We start from the raw sequence: 18,941 nt of genomic DNA, 5'->3' as shown, positions 1-18,941 counted from the left end.
TGTTCTATAGGTGCATGATCTTCTATAGGATGGCTGTTCTATATCTGAAAGTGTGAACACTTGCAGAAATAGAACTTATTGGTAATTCCACACTGAATATTTTCATTTTCATAGGAAATACCAATTCAATGGTTTCAAAATAAAACATTAATAACAAAGCATTCTTCTTGAACCGGCTCTGAAGTGGGGGGAAGCATGGTGAGGTAATTTGAGGGTTATCTTCACATAAACAGGACAAATTATTCCAAACGGAAAACCATCCTCTCTACCTATCTGTGTGTGAGAGAGAGAGAATGGGGGCGGGGTGGGGGGAGGGAGGAGGAGGGGAGAGAGAGAAGAACAAAGCAAGACAAAAAGAGACAAACAGATCATTAGAAACAATATGATCTGGTGGGCTGGGGTGGGAGTAAAAGATAGAAAATTGTACTTGAACAACAATTAAAATTTAAAAAATAAAATAAAAAGAAATAACATCTAATAGATATTAGAAATAATAGCTAATATAAATTTGGGGGAAATAATATGTATATTATATGTTATATTAGATACCCTCAGGCAGGTTCAGAAAGAAGAAGAGGAGACAAACAAAAGGTCAAGGCACCATGAATCAATCTTCTTCATTTGTCTCTTGCCTGGGAACTCCTGAGACAGTAACCACCCCGACACTATAATGAAATTTAGAGGCACTGTTAAGGGGTGGCTGAGAGCAGTTTGTTAACCCACTCTCTCCATCAGTTGATGAGTTCAGCACAAGTAAACACACAACCTTTGTAGATACTGGGTTCTTGCTATGCAAACTCTGCTTCAAGATTAGTTCCCTGACCCTTCTTCCAACCAAAGCGGGGTGCTCCTAACCCCTCCCCACTGGCAATTCTGGAGCAATCAGTGAATGAAATGACCAGAATATGAATTTCATGCCAGTGCCCTCTGGGCGATGATAGTGTTCATTTGGCTGATTTGGGGATATTTCACACTTACACCGTAATCCGCTAAAAGCTGACTCACACTATTTTCAAGGACAGATCACCTCCTTCTAGTGACTTGAACACCACGCACCGAGCTTGACAGGACTGGGAGGAAAACAGTTAACTCTGTGAAGCTGAGAATGTCCTTTCTAACATTATCCAACTACACACGCCCTCCAGACCAGATCTCCCGCTTCCCATCCTCTGTCCTCCCCACACATACTTCCCTGCCAGCTCATAAGTTCCCCTGTTTTCAAGCAGTCTCCCCACCCTGGGATTTTCCATGGCCCCTCACTGCCCACTAGTGTACAGAGAGGCCTGTAAGGCTATCTGTTGAGGACAGGGCCCCTCTCTGAAAGCAGTGTTTCTCCAGTCTGCCGTGGCATCCACATAGGGACAGAGACTCCAGCCATCCCTGGGATCCCTTGGCACAAAGGGCTCCTCTGATCCCAGAGCATCTGGGCTCCCCCTCATTAGCACATTAAAGCTGCTCTGTCCCTTCCTTCTGAACTGCTCTGTCTGTCCCACTGCCGGCCTCTATGGAGCCTTTTAGGCCCCAGCTCATTTTGAAACCACTCCAGTTCAAGAGGCACTAACCCTTTCCTGAAGCCTGTCAAACTCTCCTTTCCAAACCACAGGTACCTTGAAACAGCCTCACTCGGGGTCGCAATCACACAGCGGGACCACATGCCTTCTGTCAAATTAGGCTTCCCAAGATGAGCCCTCCTTAAGACAAAAACAAAAAAAAATTAAATATGTCTAGCTTTCAAAAAGAAGGAAGAAAGAAAGAAACACATTGAAGTTGACAGGCTTGTGCCTTGTTCACAGATGGGTGGGTTTCACTTCAGAATCTGACAAGCTCGTGAGAAAAACGACGGGGCCAGAGCAGGGCTTGCGTCTATGTCCTCTGTGTGCGGAGGGCACCGGCCAGCATTGATCACGGGCCTGGTGACAGCACGAAGCCCGGAAAACCAGGGCTCTCGTTTTAATTTGGTGACCAGGATGACCACTGCACAGTGCCTGGCAGCTTTCCAAGCCCTCTTCCAGATGTTATTTCATTCAAAAAATCACAAAAATGCAATGGCGAATGAAGGGCTAAGATGATTTTAACCAGTTACCTGTGAGAAAATTGAGACATTCCCAAACAAAAGTCAGTTGCCTGAAACAGAATACCACATTCTGAAGGGGACAAACAGACACTACCAATCCAATGGCCTGAAGACAAAATCTCGAAGTGACTTTTAATTCCCTCACCTTCTCTTACACCCCACTCCCTGATATGGTCAGAACTTAGCTTCCTTAAATATGTCCTGCACCAGTATCCTCACTTCTTCCTCATGGCTGAGTTCACTGATGGTTCTTGCTGGTGTGCTGCTTGGGCCCAGACGTGTTTCTGAGACTGCCCTTCCCAAGACATGTTCCAAAGAGCAGTTGCTTCTTTCTGCCCATCCCACCACAACCTCGCCCCCACCACAGCCGTCAATTCAGCACGCAACACTGCCATTCAATTCTATTCTACGTCTTTGGTATGTGTCCTTTCAGACTCTTCAGAATGACAAGTTCCCACTTCTCTCCATACAAACATCCTACCCTCTCCACCACATGCACCTTCATTCTCAACTGAGATCTTTGCTCAGAGTTCACGGAAAAAGATGAGCCACCTTCTAGGAACTGCCTTTTATTCCCATCACCAAATCTACCAAATTACTTTCATTTGTACCTACCACACCTCTGTGCACCCGCTCCTGTGCGGTACAGTGTCCTGGCTCCGCCCAAAAGCCGACCCCACCCCCTGTGCTTAGGACCCCTCTGCCTTAGCCTTCTCAGTGTTTCCCCCTCCCTTCAACCCCTTTCCTCCTGCGGACGCCATCTTACCCTCTCTACTCTACGGTTCCCATCAGCACGTAGACTTTTTGTATTATCCCCTCTATTAAAAGATTTTCCTGTTACTTTGCTCCTTGTAAGGCAAAATATACCAAAAGTTATGTTTTTAAACCTGTCACTTCATGATCCCTCCCGAAACCACCCCACCATACTTCCCATCAGCTCCACCACTCTGAACCCCTGCTTGTCATAGCCCCCCAGTTTCTCTGGTCACCTCCCTGTCCTTGCCTCAGTGACTCTCAGCACAGTCGACTGTTGTTTCCTCCTTCCTGGAATACTCCCTCCCTTTGGCTTTTAAACACCACACTCTCCTGTTTCCCCTCCTACTTCAGATCCCTCCTTCTCCAGGTCTTCTTCTTCTGTTTGACTCAAAAGTTGGTATGCTGCCCATAGTGAGCTCCCCTATCCATGCATTGTCTCAAGATGATTTCATCCAAGACCACACCAGTGACTCCCCAACCAAAATTCCCAGCCTCTGATTTCTTCCCAGAATCCCATTCTCCAGCTTCCATTTGACAATTCCACCAGAAATTTCTAATGTAACTTACCGGAGTCAACTCTTAACTTTCTACCCACAAACATGTTCCTCTCCCAGTCTTTTCCACCTTACATAATGGTACCACCACTCCCCCAATTTCTCAAGCTCCCCAAAACTGGAATTTTTCTTTATTCTTTCCTTCAGCAGCCCCATCAAATCACTCACCTAGTTCCATGGGTTGCATCTCTCAATGCAATGCAAATCACTGCAAAACACAATCATTTCACCTCCACCTCCATTGCTACCCTCCATTCCAAGCTTCTAACATCTTTCTTCCAGGATCCACTTACCTTTCCTGCAATTCATTTTACAGCAGCAGCCAGAGTGGTCTTTTCAAAACATTAACCAGATTATTCCTCTGTTAAAACCTTGCTGTTGCTCACCATTCCACTTAGAATAAAACCCAAGCTCTTCTCCTTGCCTACAGGCCTAGTTCTGGGCTACAGTGAAGCGTGGAGCCCCTGAAGGTTCACAAAGGAGGGTCAGCCTGAGATGACTAAAACACCACGTTTCGAAGCCAAGGGCAAACGTATTCCTGAAACCTCTAACCTATTTCGAGTCCAATATGTGCCAGGGTCCAGCCTTGGCAGGGTCCAGCCTTGGCAGGGTCTCAGGGTCCCCTAAGGATGCACGGCTAAGGCAAAGAGACTAAATCGAGACACCAGGTGGGGTGCCAGAAGACAGCCAGGCTTTTGGGCCCAACTGACTCGCCAAGGAAAATCAATCTTTATTTTTATAGGGGAGGTTATACAATATTCAATGCATAGTGTGATTATTAAAACAGAAACGGTTACCACAGAGATAATTTCTAAAAACACAGAAGGTTTTACAGATCAATCATGTTAAACAAAGACATAACTGAAAAGGACAGGAGGTCCCACAGATCAACCATATTAAACAAAGGTTATTTTGACCAAGAAGGTCATTAATCAGATAGCCAATGAAGCTATACGGGCACAAACTTTCAGGTGCCAATTAGTAACTAGGCATCTATTAAAATTCTAGGGATTGGTCTAAATTAAAAGGGTGCAAGGGGTGATTTATAGGTATATAGAAATCAACTATTATCCATTAAGGTTAAATTTATCTCAGGTAACTGGTTTTTTGCCTAGGTTTTTTGATTTATACATCTTGGTGAGGGGGGGCATGTTTTGTGTTCGTTTCCATGTATTGAGATTATTATTTTCAACTAGAACTCCTTGCTTCTATACACTCCTGTCCAAGGTATGGGAGGGGCAGTGGTTCTAATAAATCTTAAGCTTTTGAGTGGTGACTCCCTAAGAAACATTCCTAGCAACAGCTTCCTTCAGCGTTCTGGCAGTTACTGCCCATAGTTTAATTTTGTCCTTAACTTCCCAGGTGAGGGAAACAGGCAACATTAGGGTTGCTAGGGGTCTCTATTCTGTGGTCAGCAAGTCATTTCATGCAGAATCAGAGGCATTGTGCAGATTTTTTGTTATAACGCACAGGTAACTAAAAACCCCACCACCTATCGCTAGCAGGGACAGGCATACGGGAGGGGATAGACAGGAGATCTGGCCATAGTCTCCTCTGCTGTGCAGATGCGTCTCACCCGACCCAACTGTGTCAAAGGTCAGCTGCTGGTCGGCTCCCAACAAATATGTTCTCTCCCTCCCTTTTGGTCTTATAAAATTTGTACTTGGCTGCAGAGTCACAAAAATTGGTTTCCCTGTCTATGAAAGGATGATAATAAGTTTTGTTATTATTAGACTAAAATATGATATAAAATTTTATAATATAAAATTTAGGTTTCACAATGTAAAATTTAAGAATTTCAACCACTGTCTAAATGCTAATTTTAACTCAAACACCCTCATTAGACTGTATCAAATTATATAATAAAGCCTCCAGTCCTTCCACCAACTCATCCTCATGCTCTTTTTGTATTTTAAATCTCTCTTACCTACAATGAACAAACATGTGGCCAGGCTCCCTCACAGCTGCGTACGCACTTTCAGGCTGTTAATGTTTTCAGGAAACTCTATGTTCTTGGGTTATATGGCAACGACCTTGATAGATCACCCTGAAATGGCAGGATGGTATTAAAATCTAGTTTTTTCTTTTCTAACACTCTGAAGGTAGATGAACATTAATGGCTAGTCCTTTTTTACCCCAAGTCCTGAATAAAACAAATTATATCCATCAAGAAAGATCTGCCTCTTGACTCTGTGTACACTTGGAGTAATTTTATTATTGGTTCAGTTTTCCTCTTGAGTAGTTTTCCCACAGGTAAACAGCTCAATTATGGGGCTTTTGTGTACACCTCTGTTAGATGTGCTTCAGAGCGTAATCACTTTTGAGAGGTGATATATGTTATCTTTATTTCTACTTAAATTTTCCCCTTGACAGACTATATTAAAAAGGTAATAACAGTTAGAAACTCCACCAATGGCACCAAGAGTCTACTTCAACCCTATACCTGTCTGGTTCATCACTATGATCCAACAGTGCACAACACATAGTAAGCACTCAAGAAATACTCATTTAATGAATGAGTGAATAAATGAATGAGAAACCAAAGAAGTATTTGTCTTGTCCTATATGATGGACTAGTACTTTGTGCTATCTCAAAGTCATGAATGATTAGGAATTATAGCCCTGTGGTTCTAAGTCTGGATATAATTAGCATGGTTTTGTTTTTTAAATCTTTCAAATGTTTACTCAGGTGTAATTGGTTTCCCTAATGAATTTGTTTAAAATGGCAGAAATTGGTGGTTCATAATATCAGATGGTATTTAAAGTATTTTTAATCATCACAGAGACACATAGGTAAATTTTCTTGAGGGACAGTTTAGAATTTAAATCCAATGAAAATAATATTTTCAAAATTTTAGTAATAGCATACTTAAATAAATTACATTCATGTTGCTACTGATTAAGGTATGATTTTTAAGAATATTCTAAAAAACAAAATTTTTATTGTTGTCCTTGACATTTCCTGGGAAATTTCTTAACTATTGTACATTCAGATAGTCTCTGTATAAGGTCAAAATGACAGAATGAGAAGTTTAATGTGGATTGCATATCAAACAACTTATTTACATGATTTCAGTGTCTAGACAGTTAGAAGTATACAATTAGACATTATGCATAAAAATTTATATTACAGACTATAATGATACAGTGTCAGTAGCAGTACAAGGCAAATTACCTAGTTAGATTTTGAGGTCCCTCAAGTCAAGAGTAATGTTCTGTCATATATGTGTCCTCCAGAAGAGGGCTCAACACACAATAAGTGATAAAGAATAAATGAATATAGTAACAATTGACAGAGTGAAAAAGCAAACAAAAGAATGGGAGAAAATATCTGCAAACCATATATCTGATTAGGGGTTAATTTCCAGTATACATAAAAACTTCTACAATGCAACAAGAACAAAAACAAAACCCAAATGATCCTATTTGAAAATAAGCAGAGGAACTAAATAGACATGTTTTCCAAAGAAGGTATACAAATGACCAACAAATGTATGTAAAGGTGCTCAACATCATTAGGGAAATGCAAGTCAAATCAAAACCACAATGAGGCATCACTTCACACCTTTTAGGATGGCCACTATCAAAAACAAACACAGAAAGTAACAAGTGTTGGCACTGATGAGAAGTAGGAAGCCTTGTGTACTATTGGTGAGAGTGTATAGCATAATCAATAAAATATATTTTAAAAAAAGAGAGTGTAAAACTGTGCCACTACTATGAAAAACCGTACAGAAGCTCCTCGGAAAATTAAAAATAGAATTATCATATGATCCAGCAACCTACTTCTGGGTATAAATCTCCCCAAGTTGAAAACAGAATCTTGAAGCGGTATGTGCAAACTCATGTTTACTGCAGCTCTATTCACAGTGGCTAAGACATGAAAGCAACCTAAATATCCATCAACAAATAAACAGGTAAATAACATGTGATATATACATACAATAAAATATTATTTAGCCTTAAAAAAGGGAAGTTTGTCATTTGCGAACAGTATGCTAAGTAAAATAAGCAAGTCACAAAAAGCCAAAGACTGCATGATTTCATTTATATGAGGTGTCTAAAATACTCAAACCCTTAGGAACATATATCAGAATGGCGGTTGCCAGGGTCAGCGGAGAGGGGGAAAAGAGATGTTCCATGGATACAGAGTTCCAGTTTTACAAGATGAAAAATTCTAGACATTTGTTGCATAACAATTTATGTGCATACAGTTAACACTAGTCTAGTGTACACTTAAAAATATTTAGGATAGTAATTTTTATGTTAGGTAGTTATGATGACTAAAAAATTAATGACTATATACTTGTATAGGTTCACACCATAGTAAAGAAATATGCCAAATATTTATGGGTATTTTTCCACGTGTCTTTTGGAATTTGACTTCCCAGGCACACTTTTTTAGAAATATAATCAAGAATTAATGTGTTTTAACAATGTACAGTGAATGCTCATTGGCCTGAACTTGAATAAGAAAGCTAAACTAAAACCTGGTAGTAATATTTTCATATTCTACAATCTATTTTTATGAGAAATGATAATTAAAAAACAAATCAGCTCTTGCATTGAGTAACTTTATAACTATGTGGGCAGTGAAATGAAATTCCTATATCATCTACATGTATAGAAATGTACAGTAACAATAGATATCTATTATGATGACCCCGATGCACAGAGGGATTTTGGGTACTTCAGTGCTCAAGTATAAGGTCAAAGAAAAATTACACAAAGATATGTCCATTTTCTTACACATTAATTACCTGGAAATGCATCATCTTTACCTGAGGAAACCCAATCACTCCTTTAATATACACATTCATTTCTCTAAGCTCTGTGCAGGAAAATGACATTACTTAGTGATCTTTTATTTTTATAACTTTTTTCCTTTAGTTAAAAAATAAATGCATCTTTTGTTTACTACTGATCTTAGAGATGTCTGTCTTCAATCACACCACTCAGTTCCATTTGGCATATTTTGTATCAATTATCCTCATTACCAGTTGATCTTCCCCTTTCATTTTGACATCTGTTAAAAGGAGCAGCTTGAGGAAGCACCTCGTTATGAATTTTAACAGAAGCTTTCCCACTTGATAAAAAAATGGTTCATATAAATTATAATACATCTTCATCAACTGTACCTAATACTTAGTTCAATCATAACTCTGTTCCTTGGAAACCATTTTGTTGGTTCACCGTGTTCTGTCAACCTACTTAGTGACTCAGTGAAGTGATATCTCTCTCTCTCTCTCTCTCTCTCTCTCTCTCTCTATATATATATATATATATATAAATGTACACACAAATGTAACTTCCCACCTGGATACTGATTCTATGTAGGCTTGCTACTAACTCTCTCATGTAACCTCCTTAATGTTTCCTGATTTTCAACTCAAAAAAAGTTTCAGAAATTTGAAAATTCTAAATCAAAATGTAAGTTGGAAATCAGTTCCACATCAAATGAAGAGAGAACCCAGAATCACACTACTGGCTCCATTCTGATGATTAAATATCCTCCCTACAAGACTCGAAAAGGCAAAAGCCCTTTATTACCTGAGACATCCCAAAGTATACCTTAATGCAAATAAAGTGGGTCAAAACTAGAAGTCCACATTTTTTTTAAATATGTGAAAATAATATCAAGTGGGAAAAGGTAAATAAAACTACACATAAGCACATTCATTAAGTAATCGTTTTAGAGGAGAAAAATCTTCATATACCAAATAGCTCTGTATCTACTTCTGTATGTTTCTAAAAAATCTATAGGTATCAGCAGTTTCTATGAGAGGGTCATCACCTGTCACCCTTGAAGTATTTTCTTTCTCGTCATATCTTGCTTGCCATGATGGCAGGATAATAAATAATGTTCCACACTAAGAAATAAGTGAAGAAGAGTTTGCCATAATTTTTTCTTCGTTTGAGCAAATGCATTATTCTAGATCTTTGGGAATTAAAGAAGTAACAATTAACCCAGCATTTAAATCATCTCATATCTCTTGATTCCCACTGCCAAAACAATGTTGAATAGGATGGGTGGGGAGAATATGACACATCCCATTAACTGGTTAGAAAAATTACCTTGTACCTCTTCTTTCACCAAAGTCTTGTATACAACTATATTATAATCTAATTGCTCTACAGAAAATGAGCAGTCAATCAGTGAGATGTCCAACTGTCATGTACAAAATGCAGCGATCCAAATCTAAAGCCTCAAAGAGGGGTGAAATAAATGATGTAAGATAATTTAAGACAGATTTCATTAAGGTAACACTACATTTTCATTCTAAGCTTCTTGAGAGCAAGTACCTTTAATTAATTATTAATCAATTCTTCTCTTTATCTCTCCCTAGGTAGACAGGATATAGATAGCATATGTGCTTCCATTTCGTCATCATTGGCAGGTAGCTACAGACTGTGACCAGTAGCAGGTTTTTCCCAGGCTTGCGTTGCTCCGAGTCTAACACTCCTCATCTTATTGCATTGTCTTCAGTCTCTCAGCCCAGCCTCTTTGACCCAAAAGGATGCCAACAGCTAACTAACAGTGGTGCAGTGCCCCATTCCAACAATAAAGTGACTCTACTGGCCAGCTCACAGCAATAGAACACTGCCAACTATGTATCTGCATGCCAAAAATTGGAGGGACACATTTTTATATGGGCTCCAGATTTGCAGCCTCACTTTCTACTAACAGCTAAGTTGCTATTTGTCAGAGGTAGATGAAAAGAAACACCTGAAGCCCAGAAGACTGAAGTGATAGAGCAATACAGGTGAAAGAAACAGATTAAGGAAATGATGAAGAGGAAAAGGAGAAGAAAAAGGAGAAAAAAGTGATCTTAAACTTTTAGAAAATGAACAAAGATGCTTACAGTTGGCCCCAAAGGGACTAGTAACAGAGTAATTAGCCATTACTAACTAGTCCAACACACCTGGAGGGTTCAAACCAGACAGGAACCACACCTACATGGTGGCACACTCTCCCCCCACACCTTTGAGCCAAGTCACCCAGCATGTATCACTAACTTGGTCTCCTGTTGACCTAACCATGGGGCAAAAGCTAAGCCCATCAGGATGCCAACAAAATTATTCCATGGGGACTTTCACATTTATTCTGATTTTTTTTTCAGTCTCCTTGTCAAAGGTGCTCCTCCAAAAAGAAATTTTCCTTTTTTTTCCCTTACGGTCAAAGAAAGATCATCTACTCAGTACAAAATATTATGAGGAGCATTCTGAAGAACTCTGAAAGACAAATATTTTAGTTGAAGGCTAAAGACTGTAGGCCTAAGGTTCCATTCACAGAGGTACCTGTGATTAAATGCCACTGACCCAGCCTTTCAGTCTGAGTCCCTCCTCGGTAAGTTGGACCAGTATGAGTCACGTCACAGAACACTGAAGGCTTCGTAAGACACATAGTTCTACCCGTGATGTACCATGACTTCACTTAATTTGCTTATGATATTCCCATAGACCCATTTGAGACTATAGAAATTAGTTGAATTAATCAATTGTGTCAAGCCTTATAACTTCCCAAGTGTTTTCTTCAGTATAATCCCATCTAAGTCTCAAAACTGTAAGAGGGGTAAGAAAAGTATTATAAAACACACTTTGCAAATGAAGAAATGATGGTCCAAGTTGATGAACAGCTTTGCCCCAAAGCAGTCATTCTGGACTTTAAAGTACATTAACTGTCAAGAAACACCCCGCACAGATCAATAAGAAGTCATAATCATGTAAAGATAAATGAATTATTGCACTATTTACTCAGGTTGATGAGGGAAATCAATAATTAACATGCTCTGCTTAAAAATTTAAACAGCCAATGAATGCCAAAGCACTTACAATTCAAAAAACCACAGATAATCATAACAAATAGGAAACCCTCATAATATGTACTGAGCCAGCATCTTCTTGATTTATTCTGCTCATCACTTTTTATTTTATTATTTATTGATTTGAGAGAGAGAGAAAGAGAGAGGGAGAGAGATGGAGGGAGAGAGGGAATTTGTTGATTCTCGTATGTGTCCTGACCGGGGATCAAACCTGCCACCTTGGCATATCCAGATGATTGCTCTAACCAGCTGACCTACCCAAGAAAGGGCCTATTCTGCTCATTATCTTTTAAATGTAATATTGTGGAAGGTGCAATTCTAAGCTACAAATCAAAGGAACATGAAGGCTTGCCTTTCAACTACCAACTCACATCTGACTTCAGAGTGAATTTCTTCTTGTTTGATAATAACCGGAAACATACAGAGGTGCCCACAAGTAAGCTAACATGCATATTGTCTTCACAAGGGATTCCTGAACGGTTTGGATTTGATATCACTAAATTAAACCATACTCCTAAAATACGGAAGTTTTTCAAGGTTTTATTTCTGTAAGTATTGTGTTCCCAGGAGAGCTTTAAGCCCCGAAGAGCTCTATGTGAATTCCTTGGAGAATCACAACTACCCAAAACAGTGCCACATTGAAACCTGTATGAACAAAACGACCTTAAGAGTTACCCTTACAGATGCATTGGAAAGCACACACGCACCCAAATAAAAACACCCAAAACCAATTCTCTGTGTTATTTCTAAGGGTCAGTTCTTCGACCATCTCACGTTAGTTAAGTAGAGAAAGTCCCTTTTACATCACAGTCGAGTTAGGGGCACCAGGAGGGGGCCCGATCTTCACACCAACCAGGTTCTCATCCTAATACGCCTCGTCCTTGGTCCTCGGTCCATCCACTGCGCAGATTCCGGCACTGGAAGCACGGGCGGGTAGGCGTTCGCTCGCCTCGGCTTCAGCCGGCTTAGGATTGGCCGGGCGCCTCCTTCTCACACCCTTCCAGCAACATTTTTGCACTTTACGTGGGTCTGATCCAGGCCTCTAGCTTCCCTTTCCTGCTACCAGCCGGGAAGAGTCACAGCGGCAACCGAAGTGTTGGGCAAGATCAGCGGGTCCGCCGCCCGCCCGCTCGCCCACCCGCTCGGACCGTCGCTGCGACCCCCGTGCCTCGCCCGGGGGTGTCGGAGGCACACGGGTGGGGCGGCGACGGTCGAGGCGCGAGGCCCGCGACTTACACGCCAACGCCGCAGCCCCACGCCTTCCCGCCTCCGCCCCGGCCACCGCCCCCCCTTTCCCCGTCCCCTCCGGCCCTTGAGCGTAAAGCTGGGGTACGAGTGGAGCAGGGAAGTGAGACAACCCGCCTACGCCGGGTGCGAGCGGGGACACCCCGCACTAGGCAGGCAAAACCCCGCCTCTCCCCGAACTCCCGCCTCAGACCCGCCGGCAGCCCGGGCGGGCACCCCAGGCTCCGCGCTCCGGGACAAAGCTGCCACGGCCTCTCCGCGAGCGGGGCACGTCCTCGCCCGCTCCCTCCGGTCTCCCCGGCCACGGCCGCGACTCCGTCCCAAAGGGCCTCGGGCCGCCCCGGGGCAGAGGGGACCCCAGGGCCGGCGCCCGCAGCCCCTGCCCCGCGTCCCGCCGCCGCTCACCTGTTCAGCACTTTGCGGATCCTCTGGCGCACGCCAGCCCGGGAGGAGGCGGACAGGCTGCCGCCGCCGCTGCCCTCGGCCGGCAGGTTCTCGATGGTGGTCACCACATGGTTCTGTGGGGCCGGCGGCGGCGGCTGCAGCTGCTGCTGCGGCGGCTCGGGGGGAAGCATCGCGGCGGAGGCAGCGGCGCGGCGAGGATCAGAACGCAGCCGGGCGCATCGTGCGCCGGCTCCGGCCCGGGAACGCGCAGAGGACCCGGCGGGCCGCCGCGGCCGGGAGGCGGTGCTGCCTGCGAAGATGCGAGGCGGAGAGGCACCCGCGCCTACGGCCACCGCCGCCTCCGCCCAGCCCGCCACTCACTCCTCTCCAGTCCCAGCGTGCGCACCCTCGCTCCGCCACCCCCTGCTTCCTGCCCTGGCTCTTCCCGAGACACGTCCCCAAGTCCCGGCAAGCCCCGCAAAGTGACCGTGAAAGGGCTTGTGCAGGGATGGGAGCTGCCCGAGGTCTCAGAAGGCTCTCACGGAGAGAGGGGATGAGGCTCCGGGCTTTGCCTTCTCTCCTGGTGCTCAGGTCTTCTCTGCGCGAGCTGCCTAAGCCTGTCTCCTGCTTGCTGGGAAAGCTGCCGTCTGTCTGTGTCTCGGCAAGTGAGAGACCGAGCGAACCCGAGAGCTGGGCGGGGGTACCACGGCGGCGGCAGCAGTAAGGGGGGCCAGGGCGGGGGACACGAACACTCTGTCCTCGCCAGAGGGCGCTACCGAGGTGCCTCTTAGCCAGCGACCCTCCTCTCCCCAGTCAACAGAAGTCCAAGGTCTGAGTTGCAGTGATTGTGTGTGTGCGTGTGTTTTCCCGGGTCTGGGGATAGATCCTCCCTCTTTAGTTGTGGAGACTCCCCGCTCCTGCCGAGGTGCCAAGGAATCTAGCACCACGTTCCTGGACAGCGACAGGACTGAGACACCTGCTGGCCCCTACACTCACCTGAAGGTGTGTCTGACATAGCATTAAACAGAAAAGATGTGGGGAAGGCTTATTTCCCTTTTTCCTACTGTCTTCTTGTCTTCAAGATCTCTTATTCATCAGCTCTAAATAAAAGGAAGGATTTCTACGTAGTTTTTTAGCAATGGCATGTGGATTCCAGGGTTAAACTTGCTGCTCATTTTACCTTTCTCTGACCAGCCGTGTTTAATAAAACACTATTGCACAATTGCCATTCCACTCTTACCATTACATCATCGGAGTCTCACTTGACACGTGCTGGTTCTGTTGGATTTCTTTTGGAAGCAGAAGTTGGCTCTCAGCGACCTCTGTAAGGTTGCTCATTTTGAAGATATTCCCACTCACGTGAGGAAGAGTGGAATTTCGCCTGTTTCAGGCTTCCGAGTCACCAGACACATTGACTAATCTGTTTAACACAGACTGCACCTGTGTGCTGCATTGGATAAAAGCTTCAAATTCATGCTCCAAAAGTGACTAATGATCCTCCCCAAATTGCTGAACAGTTGCCTGGAATAGCACGTGTTGCTGCAAATACTCAGTGGCCCAAGCTTTCTCTGTGCCATTCTCCCACTCTTTTTCTTTCTCTGCTAAGTCTGGTTAAATCTAGGCAACACATACTACAAAACAGGTGGCATCTAGAATGATGGAGCTGCAGTGTTTTGATTCACAAACTGAAGCAGGAGAGGAGAAAGCAAAGCCGGAGAAAAGTTTGTGCAGAACAGGAAGGGAAAGGGAGTAGAATGGGTAGTTTTTTCATTTATATCCAAGAAATGTATAAAGTAATTGGGAGGTTGAGTTGGCAGAACTTTAGCAAGCCACTCTCATCAATAAGTTCATATGTGGTGTTGGTGGGTATGGAGAATGTACACAGAGCAGAGAAACAGACAATGGGCAACAGTTTCAAAAACTGTTTAAACATTTTACAACCCTTCTCTGTTTATTTATGTAATTTTTTTGTCATGTGTTTTGGAAACATTTCTTTGGAGAAAACTCAGAATAGCGTTTGTACGCTTCAAATTGACTTTTCTTTAGGGGGAGGAAAGGAGAGGGAAGGAAATATCAGTGTGAGAGAAAACATTGATCATTTGCCTCTTGCACATGCCTGAAACCTGGGACCAAACCCACAACCAAGGCACATGCCCTGATGGAGAATCAAATCCAAGACCCTTTGGTTTATAGGACAGTGTTCCAACCAAGCCACACTGGACAGTTGACCCTTTCTAATCAGAGAAATGGAGGGTTAGAAGAGAAAATTTGCATTATTGTGAACAAGGGCTAATTTTCCAGGGCTCGACTTCATTTTCATAGGTTTAAAATACCTAAGTAGTATGTACCCAGTGTTCATATTATGGTACATTGGTCATAATGACATGGTAAGTCTGTCATTTCTCTCATGGTGACATGGTAAGAAAGCTTGCCATATTCAATGAGGGCACTGATTCAGTCGCGTGTTACCTCTGAGTCGTTCACAATTTATTTACTAGCCCAAGAGAGCAGCCAAAAAGTATATGAGTGATTTCTGTCTTAGCCAGTTCAGGATGCTATAAAAAGTACTATAGACTGGGTGACTTAAACAATAAACATTTATTTCTCCCAATTCTGGATGCTGGAAAGTCTAAGATTAAGGTCATAGCAGATTGGACGTCTGGTAACAACCTTATTCCTGGTTTGCAAACAGCTACCTTCTGGCTATATCTTCACATGACAGAGACCAAGAGAATCTCTCTCACATCTCTTCTTTAATGGTAGTCATCTCATTCACGACGCCTCCATCCTTATTACCTAATTGCCTCCCAAAGGCCCGCCTCCATATAACAGCACATTGGGGATTAGGGCTTCAACATATGAATTTGGGGAACATAAACAAAGATTATTTCATGGTAACACCCCAGAAATTCTCACTATTTTACATATAACTAGTTACCAGTTTTCTGTTAACAAGGGAGCAAAACCCTCATATAAACCTCCCTGATCATTTTTAGCTGATGGTTTCAATATTTTTCCCTCTACACATTTTAATCCTCAAAAATATTGATGCAAAATTTTGAGCAAAAATTGTACTGACTTTTGTGTGAAATTTATACATGGATTTGTCAGTGGTTAAGCAGGAAGCATGTTATGATAGAAACTGGAGTCAAAGAATATTTCAGCTCCCATTCCAGCTCTATTGACTGGCTGGGTTAATTTTAGGAAATTTTAAAAAACATTCTGTGCATTAGTTTTCTAACCCATAAAAATGGGGATAATAACATACACCTTTCAGGACACAGTAAACTAGCAATAATGTATATAAATTATCTGGCATAAAAGATAGTTTTTAAAAATTATTCATCTGAACCTGAACATGATGGATTGGATATTATTTGAATAAACCCCCCATGAAGAATTGTAAAGATGAATAAAATAAAATATCAAGCAGTGGCCAATGTAAGGCTATGATCCTTCAGGGAAAAAAACACATAAGAAATGAAGCAAATTAACACATTAGATGAGCTCCATATTCATCCTAACTTTTACCCATATTCATCCTAACTTTTACCCTGAGGGTGTTTTCCAAACTATAGTTCAGGCTGATAGTAGCCAGAGGGTGGTACCCTCCCTGGGTTGAAGGGCCAGAGATCAGAGTGTAGAGCTGCAAAGACTACTGTACTTCATGGGAAGAGTTACAGAGAGGAGGGAACTAAGAGAAGGAACAAAAAAAAATCTGAAAATTTCACTGAGCCAACTCCTAAGCTGTACCCGGGCAGGCTCTGGAAGGTTCAGCAAAGAAGGCTGCTGGGAAGCTGGAAAGCTGGGCAGAGATCTCAGATGTAGCTGGGAGTGCTGGGAGGAACAGAGGTTGGTATTTAGGCCCAGAGTAGTTGGTAAAGTCCCAGACTTTTGGTTGAGGCTCCAAAAAAGGCCACACCCTGGGTATAAGAAGTATGTCATTGCAGCAAGAGCTATGCCTTAGAACTAAGGAAAAAACCAAACCTCCTGATAAAGCCAAACTACCTGACAAACGAGATGCTTGCCTTCCATATTAAAGTATAATGCTCTTTGGAGAAAGATACTATCATCCAAAATGTCTATAGCCTATAGTCACCACATCTAGCAATTAACAAATAATGATGACAAATGCAAAGGATCAGGGAAAAAGCTGATTAGTGATCTACAGCAGGAGTTAGAAGTGTTTTCTATAACACCCCAGGTTGTGTAGGCCATGTGGTCTCTTGCAACTGCTCTGTTGTTGCAGAGCGAACGCAGCCACAGACAACAGGACACTAAACGTGTGTGGCTTTTGTTCCATAAAACTTTATTTATAATAGATACTTAAATTTGGTTTCAAAAAGTTTTTGCAAAGCAAGAAATATTCTTCTTTTGATTATTTTTAACCAGGTATGCATGTAAAAACCATTCTAGGCTTGGGGTCTAATTAAAACCAGATCAATATTCATAATAAATATAAATGCAAAATCCTCAACAAAAAAGTAGCAAACAAGCTCCCACAACATATAAAAGTAGCAAACAAGCTCCCGTGGTATTGAATTGTATATCCAATACCACGACCAAGTGGGATTTATCTTAAATTCAATGTTGGCTTAATATCTGAAAATTAATTAATGTAATACATCATATTAATAAGATACAGAACAAAACTGTCATGAGCATTTGACAATAAAAGAATCATAAAATCTTTCAAAAAAACTTGTGGTACAAGGGGATTTTTTGAAAGAACATCTACAAAATAACTGCAATACAAATTATATTTACATGTAAAAGCTGAAAGCCCCCCAAGGTCAGGAATAAGCAAAGAACCATTCTTTTGTTGGCCTGGAGGGCCTAACCAGTCCAATCATGAGAAAAGGCAATAAAAGGCATTCCTATAGCAAAAGAAAAAGTGAACCTATCACTGTTCACAGATAACATGATTCCGTGTAAAGAATACCCCAAGAAATGTACAAGAAAAAAACCCTACTATTAAGAACTAATACACACATACAGTAAGGTTACAGGATATAAGACCAACATATAAAAATCAATTGCATTTTTATACACTAGCATGAACAATCTGAAAATGAAATTAAGAAAAAAGTTCCATAAATATGACATCTAAAAGAATAAACTACTACTTAGGAAAAAAATCTAACAAAAGCAGTCCTAGATATACATGTGAAGAGCTATAAAAGGCTTTGAAATAAATTGAGGATCGAATGAAAGGGAAAGACATGCAATGGTTAAGCTGGCAACACTCCTCAAATTGATCTACAGGTACAATACAAGGTAAAACCCCTTCTGGTGTTTTTTCCCCAAAACTTACCAGCTGATTCTAAAATTTACATGAAGATGAAAATACCATAGATACCAAGACAATTAGGAAAAAGAAGAATAGGGTTAGAGGATTTTCACTTCACAGTTTCAAAATTTGTCAAACTACGGTTATCAAGACAGCATAATACTGGCTTGAAGATAGACATAAAGATCAATAGAACAGAATTGAGAGTCCAGAAATAGGTCCTTATAGTTATGGTCAAATGAGAAATTTGCCCCCCAGAAAGTTACTGGAGACAGAAAAGTTTTTTTTTCCAACAAATGTTGCTGGGATCATTTGATATTTTATATCCACATAGAAAAGATGAATTTAAGATTATTCTCTCACACCATATGTAAAAGTTAACTCAAAGCAAATGGTACATTTAAATGGAAGATCCAAAACAAGAGAACTTTTAGATGAAAACAGAATAAAATATCTGGGGCCTGGGTTAGGCAAAACTTTCATTGATCCTGACAATAAAGCATAGTCCATAACAAGCAAAAAAAAAACAAGTAAAACTTACCAAAATGCAAAACGTTTGTGCTTCAAAAGACACTGTTAACAACATGGAATTATAAGCAACAGATCAAGAGAAATATTCAGCCTAAATCCGGTGACCTTGTCTGCTTGCTGCATTGTACTGGGCTCTCCTGTCTCATCGCTTGCCTTCTGTCCCTCTTCAAGGATTCCTCTTGTGATCTTTGCCCATCTCTCAACCACCTTCCCCTCTCACAGCAGCTGCTGATACCCAAGTGCTAGAGGTCCCTCTTCTGTAAAAAGCTGTCCCCTCATCACAG

The 18,941-nt window shown here is 41.9% G+C and overlaps 1 protein-coding gene across 1 annotated transcript in view; it reads right to left on the bottom strand.

Annotated features, from left to right (window-relative positions):
• SLC35F1 (solute carrier family 35 member F1) overlaps window positions 1–13,550 on the bottom strand; it is a 360,365-nt gene extending 346,815 nt beyond the window's left edge. The window contains exon 1 of the mRNA XM_028510989.2: window positions 12,858–13,550. Coding sequence (XP_028366790.1) covers window positions 12,858–13,027 — 170 coding nt within the window. The 5' untranslated portion in view covers window positions 13,028–13,550. The remainder of the gene's footprint in view (window positions 1–12,857) is intronic.
• Between the last annotated feature and the right edge of the window lie 5,391 nt (window positions 13,551–18,941).

The sequence above is a fragment of the Phyllostomus discolor genome, chromosome 4, assembly GCF_004126475.2.
Source record: "Phyllostomus discolor isolate MPI-MPIP mPhyDis1 chromosome 4, mPhyDis1.pri.v3, whole genome shotgun sequence".
Taxonomy (NCBI): Eukaryota; Metazoa; Chordata; class Mammalia; order Chiroptera; family Phyllostomidae; genus Phyllostomus; species Phyllostomus discolor.
This window is presented reverse-complemented; position numbering and strand designations above follow the sequence as displayed.